Raw genomic sequence first — 8,935 nt, 5'->3', positions numbered from 1 at the left:
ATCTTTCTTCAAGTTAATTTCTCTATTAAATTGTTATTAATTATCGTGCTAAAAATGGGGCAAGAGGTTTATTTTCTACACAAATGACAAAAGAAACAAATCTAACAATTGTACTCTTTTAAAAGCAAAACATATATAATAGGTGGAATGTTGTGAATTGCCCCTCCTTCAGAGCCCATACAGAGAGAGGACAATGGGTAAGAGTTGGATACTGCACGATAAACCATGGGGCCTGATAAGAATGACATTTAGAAAATGTTTTCTGAAAGAGTTTTTTTTCATATTATCTACTAATAGAGTAGATAACGTAACAAACGTTTCAATTATAATCAAACATGTGTTTTGCTTTACAAACTCATATGTATTAAAAGTTTAATTATTAAATGTTGCTGGCACATTGCATTATGGGTAGCCCTGTTGCAGTGTGGGAAACAAAATATTCATGAGCATAATTCACTACAGACAACTACCATACCAATAGTAATTAATTACAAAAATAAGATCAAGGAGACTTTTAAATATTTTAAATTCATAAACCATGCACGCAGGGTAGAGGAATAGGTAAATTTGAAACGTGTTATATTTAAGTATCTATTTAGCAATATCTTCTAATAGGTAATTATTCATATGCTATTTTAAAACTGTTCATCAGGCAATAGTATTTCTATATTCTTATCAGGCCCTGATTGTATTACAGTCTTCAAATCTTATCCACTTTGTCTCTCTGGCCTCTCTATGTGCTATGAATAAGGGTCATTGCCTGAAACGTTGCCTAATACATATTTCCTTTTAAGGTGGTGTTATGGATGTGAGTTTATTTGTCATTGTGCAGCACTGCCAATGCAGTATCACCACATATGGGTTCTTTCCTACAGCTCTACATAATAAATGAACAGCATGATACCTATTTAGCACTGCAAATCAATTATTATAAGCTTAGGAGCCACTGTACACCCAGGCTTGCTTACAAGCTATATATCAATGTCAGCAAGAAGTTTGGTGTCCATATTCATTACTCACCATGAATCAAACATTTACCTGATATTAGAGGAACTTTAAATAAAAAAAACAAGACTGAGTATAATGCCTGCAGCCCAAACTCATATACACCAAATTAATACATCATGATCACCACTTTAGACTGTGTTTGCAAACACTTTATAAATTCTGCTGCCGTAAACCTATAAGTGTAGTAGGTGCCACCAAGTCTGTTTACATAGATGGTGATTATCACAAAACAGGTCTTGTGTAAAGGTGCCATTGAAATGTCTTGCTCAAGCAACTGCTAGCAGAAGGGCCTCCCTCCTCTTAGACGATCAACAGAGGACATTTGGCCGACTCGTCTACACTTACTAGATGTTTGGAAGAGGTGGGGGTTATCCACACTTGATCCCACCATAAGCGACATGCCGATCACCTAACTACAGTTCACCCATTTACACTGCGGTGTGGACAGAGGCCGGAGGAGGATTTAAGGGATGTGATTGCCATCTCAACTGCCACGCCAGGAGATCAAATCAAACCAGCAACCGGTGAACTGCGAGAAAAAGAAAATCAAAACGCTCATTTGCCGGTCGCGTATTTGATGAAAAACGGCACGTGGAAAATTCCAACTTCGCAAGCTGTCCTGACGGGATACACGTCACTATTGACAAGAATATAAACTTAACCCATATCTCCTCTTTATAGAAAGGATTAGACGCTTACAATTAGTGTGGCTGTGTGGGACGATTACGGAAAGCCATTTCTTAACTGACGCTTAGGAACATTAACACTTTGTTGGGAAAGCACTTGCACTAATTTATCTTACATTTCAAGTCCCATAAGAAGATTAAACGTATAAATCTCGAATTTGAATCGACTACAGTACTGCAAAAAATGAGGTTGACAGCAAATCTTTTAAAACACGTGTTAAATACTATGATAGCAATGTTTCCGGACAAGGAAAATGAAAACGTTAGCGCTATTCAAGTTCTAATAATATACTGCATGTAAAAATGTAATTGCCACAAAACCTTTAATTTTAGATGTGATTGCACATGTAGCCTGAGAGATCTGGTAACCCGACTCTTGAGAATACAGAATAGCTAGGTGCAGTATCACAGGCCACAAAGGATCAGCTGCTTATTACCACAAAATCCCATTTATGATAAGCTCTTATTTGTTTTTCATCTTCCTGAGCTACCATTGCAGTGTGTGGTCTATAATCACCATCCAACACTCAAATATATGATTGCTGAGATGCCAGTAATGATTGCTTGTTCCTTACCGACGATAGAGGTTGGCAGTAGTGGTTTCCAGCTCCGCAATATATGCTAACAGCTAACCAAAACCGCAAATAGTGGCGGCATACCGCCCACAATGAGTATTTTAAAGTAAAAACCAATTGCTTTTCCTCCTATAACAGCTGTAGTGTTTTTCATCATCGATGCCGCCATCCATATAAAAAAACACGTTTTTACCTACCAAGGTACAAAACCTTACTTTGCACACATTATCACACTATGTCCGGAAAAAAAAACATTTTATAGGAACTGTTGTTATAGTTGTACACAGAAACTTTGCGTGATCCACGTTTTACTGAGTATAGGAATCATATTTATACTGGGGGATTCCGATGAGCTATGAAGCTCTTTTTTCACAGATGCCCTGTAAGGGCGGGTAGGAACGTTACAACAACAAAATACAAAACACCATAGTAGTGCCAAGTTCAATAAAGGTAAACAAATGACCCAAAACCATACAAAAAAAAAACGAAACCATCCCCATCCTACCAGGCAAAGTCCACTGAGGTGTTTCACTTATTCTGGTCACAAATTATAACTCAACAAAGTGGCTTATCATGTTGAAATTTATAGCAGCGAAATAATCTAAATAATCTCAGTTTAATACCGAAGACAAAACAAGAAGATGGAGACCAACAGTGGTACAGTGCCTTGACTATTTTCTAAGGAAAGTCTCAAGACTTAAAGCTTTCGTGACTGCAGGAATTCATATTCTTTGGGTCTTTCGGTAAAGCCACGTAGAAAAAATTATACAAATAATTATTGAATGGATATTCAGACTACACAATCTGTAAAGCTATCACCCCAACCGTTGGGAGAGAACCATCTGAGGAACCAATCAAAACCATCACCTTGCCATCCATAGCAAGGTTCACCAAAAAGATTTGCTAAATCATGAGCAAACACAAGATCCAGGTTCGATTCAACAAAGTACATAAAATTCGTGATCTGATCCCATCTGTGAAGGATGTGATCCCTGACCTGCAATACCCTGGCGTCTACAAACTAAGAGGTGTCTTGGGGAAACTAAGCGACATGTCTCGGACCGTGTTCATGAACACAATGCAGATCTGAAACACGGTAGGACCAATACCTCAGTCGTGGCTGATCATTGTGTTAACGCTGTGGGCAAACACGAAATAGATTTTTCCAAGACGAAGGTACTCTGCAAACCCACTGGCTATCAGCAAAGATTCGTTCATGAAGCCATTCAGATATATAAACACAGACACAATTTCAACCGAGAAGGTGGGTACAAACTGAGCAATCATTGGAAGGACGGTATTAACCAGGTTAAAGTCATAACTGGCTGTGAGGTTTAGTAGTTATTTTCGACTCTCTGGTGTTACATTAACAGGTTAAATGTCTTTACATTAACAGGTTAAATGTCTCACTAACACAGCCACCGTTGCTCGATTTCCTTGATGTGGTGGTGGCTCTACGATCTTACATTGACATGCTAATCTTTCACAATACAATGGCCGCCTCGCAGCTTGGTCGTCGTGTAGGTAGCTCAGCTCTCCGATCTTACATTGACATGCAAATTTAATCACTAGCCCCACCCACTTCGCTTACGACCCTTGGGCTACACCCACCTCAAACCTTTATAACATGCTGCCTCAGCAGCTCTCTTGATATTTTTTCACCCAAGGACGATTGCTTGTGTTGCGATCTAAACATCGTGATATTTGTTTTATATCTACGTGGCTTTACCGAAAGACCCAACAAATAATACAGTCTCAAGGTTCACATTGACAAACATTTACAGCAATAGAGTAATGCATGTCACATTTTTGATGCACTATTCTATATCAAGGTTGTTCTTTTTGGTGGCACCCACTTTGAGTTAAATGTAAGAGTGATCCATGGATCAGCCTGTCAAATGAGAGGTGCAGGTTACCTTGGCGAATGTCATAAATGTAAATAGGGAACAAAATGTTAACTTCACCATCAGCAATTATTGCATTCTAAAAACATCTAATCCGTTTAAGTCAACACACTGTTTATAATGCACTGCAAATTAAAAATACAATACATAAATAAATAATGTTGCTTACAACAGTTGTTTTAGGCTATGACTGCATGGATAAATGCAAAGTGATTCTCAAGAGTTCTTATTAAAATACCACAAGTTTAACTAAACATTGGTAAGTACGTGCATGGCCATTTCTCGCTGTGTCTATTGTAATACATATATTTTATAATAAGCAGCTTAATAAATAAACATTCCACACACATTACAACTGAAGCAACCTCACGGTTGGTTACTCGCTGCCTGTTAATCAACACTTGTATTGTCAATGCGATAACTGTATTGGAATATCTGTTTAGTAATTAACTTCGTCAATGTAACACCACAGCAGCCTGTGGTGTGGTATTTTGTAGTTACATGTGTAGAGGTGATACGCGCTGGGATTAGGGATCGTATGCACAGTGCGTGATGATTGGCTGTGTAGGTGGTGACGCGCGCTGACGGTGGAGGATCAGGGGTCAGCGCGGGGTCGTGGGTTACGGGGTACCGATTGGCTGTGGGCCGGTGACGCGCTGAGAGGGAGTGATCAGGTGGCAGCGCAGTGTGATTGGTGGAGTAATGTTAACACGCGCTGGGGAAAGCGGATCGTAGAGAGAGTGCGTCGTGATTGGTTCATTAAGGAACGACGCTCACGTCGACGCCGCATCAGCTCCGTCTCTCGTGAGCAGGGGCTATAAAAGGGGATGCACACAGGCGTAAGGGCAGTGTGTAACCAGCGAAGAATGAAGACGGGGATGAAGACCTAGAGCCCTGCGGTACCTAGCCCCGCTGTCCTAAGGGGACCGGGACTCTGTGTAACCCAGAGGCGAGTGTAGTGTGTGTAGCCATAGGTCTACACGAGCCGAATGTATTGTGTGTAGCCAGGGCATAGGGTCTACACGAGTCGAGTGTATTGTGTAGCCAGAGGCATAGGGCTTACACGAGTCGAGTGTATTGTGTGTAGCCAGAGGCATAGGGTCTACACGAGTCAAGTGTATCGGGTGTAGCCAGAGGCCTAGAGCTTACACGAGATTAGTGGAGTGTGTCGTCGGAAGAAGGAAGACCACACGTTGTATTGTGATACCTAAAGGATTTAATAAAAGTGTGTTACCCGTCAAGAAGTTCCTGCCGTCAATTCCATACTTCAACTGGCGTCAGAAGTGAAACGGTCCTCCAAGCATGGATACAAGGAGGAACCGTCGGACCCACGGGATTGACCACGGGGACAACCTCGACGACGCGGGCCAGCGGGCATCAGGGGGTGAGGAAGAGGAGCTGCCCACGGGGCAGGATCCACCGACGGCGCCGGACGAGCGACGGGGGACTGACACCGTGCTTCGCGAGGCACACTCCCGTCTGGCGGAGCTGCTGCTCGCCGCCGCGTCCATCTTGGCGGAGATCAGCTCGTCGGGAGGAGCGGGGACGGCGGCCGACGTGCTACAGGGTCGCCCTGCAGATTCCCGCCAAAACGATTTGGCGATTCCCGCCATTTCATCCGCTCCAACTTTTGGCGGGAACGGCCATCACCACGTGGCAGCGGTTCTCCATGCGCGCCCGCTGACGTCACCAACGCGCGCGGCGGACCGCCATCACACACCCGCCACTGGGGCCGCCATCTTACACACCGACGGGGGGCAGAGAGGAAGCACGAGGAGGAGGACGACTTTATCTTTCAGCAGCGCCTTCCCACGTTGTCAGCATTCAAGGCGGAAGGCGGGGATTGGAGCCAATTTCAGCGCAGATTTTTGGCGCATCAAGAGATGTCCGCCTGGTCCGACGCTACGGCACTGCGGGCACTGCCTGCCATGCTGGACGACAACGCGCTCGCGGCCTTCACGTCCGCACGCAGGTCGGACCGCTCCACGCTCAAGGATGCGCTGGCTCTCATGGCCAAAGTCTACGGTCCTCCCTCGGCGTGCCGCCATCATTTCTACGCAAGACGGAAGGCGGACACGGAGACCGTGCTCGCCTACCGCACGGCGTTGCTCGCTCTCGCTGACGCCGCGTTCCCTCGTATGGACGAGGAGGGCCAAGATGCGATGGTTTTGGAGCAGCTGCTCAAGTTGGCGCAGGACCTGGGGGTCCCCATCAACACGGCCGACGAGACCGATATTTCTTCATTACGGGTCGCCACGAGCATGCAAGCGCACGAGGTCCTTCAACGAAAGCAGGGGGTCGTCTGCAACGCTGCCGTGGCCTCAACTCCGGGTCCGGTTGACACCGTGCCCCAAGTCGTCAGCCCACGAGAGGACGCGTTCATCGCGGGACGAGCGGGGGACTGGAGGTCGGGGGGTCGTTCGCCTCTGCGAGCGGCCCGCAAGCTGGAGCAACCGAGATCTCCGACTACTGTCATCACCTGCTATAACTGCGGCCTTCGTGGCCACGTGGCCTCCGGTTGCCGCGCCCCACGTCAGCGCGCCATGGGACCTCGGCTGGACGACGACCAAGGCCCCAAGTCATCACTGCAAACCCCGGCAAGTCGCGGCACCTCACATGCTTGGCCCGCATACTCGACACGTATGGGTCGTCGCGTTGCGACGAGGGAGAGCCGAGTAGAGTTCGGGATTCGGTTCGGAGAGGGGGGTTCGGCCGGGACCGGGGAGACATTAAATGGTCGGAATTGGGGCACAGAATAGTGGCTGCCTCAGCGGGTTCATCCGTCGTTACCGGATCGATTGATGGGGTCGAGGTCAGGGTGTTAGTGGACACGGGGGCATCGGCGACTATTATTTCGGATCTCATTTATAATATTCTCCCGGTACAATGTCGTCCGCTTCTTCCGGTGGATGTGCCATTTTACGCCGCTAACGGGGGATCGTTGGGCATTATCGGTCAGATTAGGGCGTCCATTTGCATTGGTGATATCAAATTGTCGGGACCCGTTTTCGTTTCATCTTCCCTGGCGGTTCCTTGCCTATTGGGCACTGATTTTTTGGCGAAAATGCCCATCAAAATTCTCATTGATCAGCGTTGCATTGAACTACCATCGGGTCGCCGTATTTCATTTTTGACGAGCCCTAATGTAATTCGGACGGCGTGCGCTACCATTCAGGCGTTAGCAACACAGACCGTGCACGTGCCCCCGGGTTCACAAATGTTGATTCCCCTCCGGTTACGGAAGCCATGGGGGAAGGAGGCCTCGGAACAGGCCATGCTTTTGGGTCCTTCTAATAGGGCTGTTGGAGGTCTCGATTTATCGGTGGCTCACACTTTGGTTGGGGCAGACAGGGATCCGTTTGTCATGGTTTTAAACGCTGGGGCGCGGCCGGCCGTCATTCAGCAGGGCACCGTGCTGGCTCACGCGGCACGGGTCCCTGCGGAGGAGAGGCTGGTTGCGCAGGCTGATCCGAGCCCCACGAATAGCGTACCATCAAAGGAGGACCTAGATTGGATTGATATGCTGTGCGCGGACTCTGACGATTTGTCAGCGGTACAGTTGGGTGCGTTGCGCGGGTTGCTGATTGAATTTTCGGATGTCTTCAGTAAACATAAGTATGATATCGGATGCACGGACCTGCTACGCCACCACATTGAAACGGGCGATGCGGCACCGGTCAGGCAAAATCCCTTCCGACTGAGTCCTGCTGAGAAGGAACATGTTCAGTCGGCAGTTAACGATATGCTGGAAGCCGACATTATTTCGCCTTCTTCCAGTCCTTGGGGAGCACCTATTGTGCTCGTTAAAAAGCAGGACGGGTCCCTGCGATTTTGCGTCGATTTCCGCCGCCTGAATAAGATCTCGGTGGCCGACGCGTATCCGCTCCCCAGGATGGACGAGTCTCTCGACGCATTGTCCGGTGCGCGATACTTTTCGACTCTTGATTTATTGTCCGGATTTTGGCAGTTGCCACTCGACGAGGAGTCTAAGCCTAAGACTGCATTCCGGACTCCAGGGGGCCTGTTTCAGTTTAACCGGTTACCCATGGGACTTCACTCCTCTCCTGCGACGTTTCAGCGTCTTATGGAATTGGTTTTGTCGGGCTTGCAGTGGGAACGTGCCTCATTTACCTTGACGATGTCATTGTTTTCGGTAAAACGTTCGAAGAACACCTCCAGCGATTGAGAGGGGTGTTCTTGCGAATGCGATCGGCTAAATTAAAGTTTAAACCGGCCAAATGCCATCTTTTTCGTAAATCCGTGAGGTACTTGGGTCACATTGTCGACTCTTCGGGGATTTCTACCGATCCTGCGAAGACGGACTGTGTCAGTTCGTGGCCGACGCCCACGTCAGTGTCAGACGTGCGCAGTTTCATCGGTTTTGCTTCGTATTATCGCCGATTCGTTGAGCACTTCGCCACCATTGCAAAGCCCTTGCACGCTTTAACGGCAAAAGGAGTGAAGTTCCGGTGGGGACCGGAGGAGGAGGCTGCATTCTGCTCCCTCCGGGACGCCTTGGTAAGGGCCCCACCCTTGCGCTATCCGGACTTTGAGAGTCCCTTCTTGCTAGACACGGATGCTAGCAACACGGGCATTGGGGGGTGCTGTCCCAAGTCGTTGGAGGGGTCGAACGGGTGGTCGCCTATGGTAGCAGGGTGTTGTCGCCGGCAGAGCAGCGCTACTGCGTCACCCGTCGTGAACTACTTGCCATTGTTTTTTTTGTACAACAATTCAGGCCATATCTCTATGGTCGTCATTTCAC

The 8,935-nt window shown here is 47.4% G+C and overlaps 1 protein-coding gene across 1 annotated transcript; it reads left to right on the top strand.

The window, feature by feature from the left end:
* The first annotated feature begins 5,475 nt into the window (after positions 1 to 5,475).
* Positions 5,476 to 8,359, top strand: LOC121851863. Its single transcript, XM_042345953.1, has 3 exons — positions 5,476 to 5,740; positions 6,055 to 6,770; positions 6,839 to 8,359. The coding sequence occupies exons 1-3, from the start codon at positions 5,476 to 5,478 to the stop codon at positions 8,357 to 8,359; spliced, it is 2,502 nt and encodes an 833-aa protein (XP_042201887.1).
* The last annotated feature ends 576 nt before the right edge of the window (positions 8,360 to 8,935 follow it).

The sequence above is a fragment of the Callorhinchus milii genome, unplaced genomic scaffold (assembly GCF_018977255.1).
Source record: "Callorhinchus milii isolate IMCB2004 unplaced genomic scaffold, IMCB_Cmil_1.0 Scaffold169, whole genome shotgun sequence".
In the NCBI taxonomy this organism is placed as follows: Eukaryota; Metazoa; Chordata; class Chondrichthyes; order Chimaeriformes; family Callorhinchidae; genus Callorhinchus; species Callorhinchus milii.
The sequence above is the reverse complement of the archived record's forward strand: the minus strand, read 5'-3'. Positions and strand labels throughout refer to the sequence as shown.

Excerpts from the sequence above, each read along its gene's own strand:
- LOC121851863 (XM_042345953.1), top strand. The coding sequence starts at position 5,476 with ATGGATACAAGGAGGAACCGTCGGACCCACGGGATTGACCACGGGGAC. Across the intron at positions 5,741-6,054 it reads GGCGGCCGACGTGCTACAGG|AGATGTCCGCCTGGTCCGAC; the intron begins GTCGCCCTGCAG and ends TGGCGCATCAAG. Across the intron at positions 6,771-6,838 it reads AGTCATCACTGCAAACCCCG|GGAGAGCCGAGTAGAGTTCG; the intron begins GCAAGTCGCGGC and ends CGTTGCGACGAG.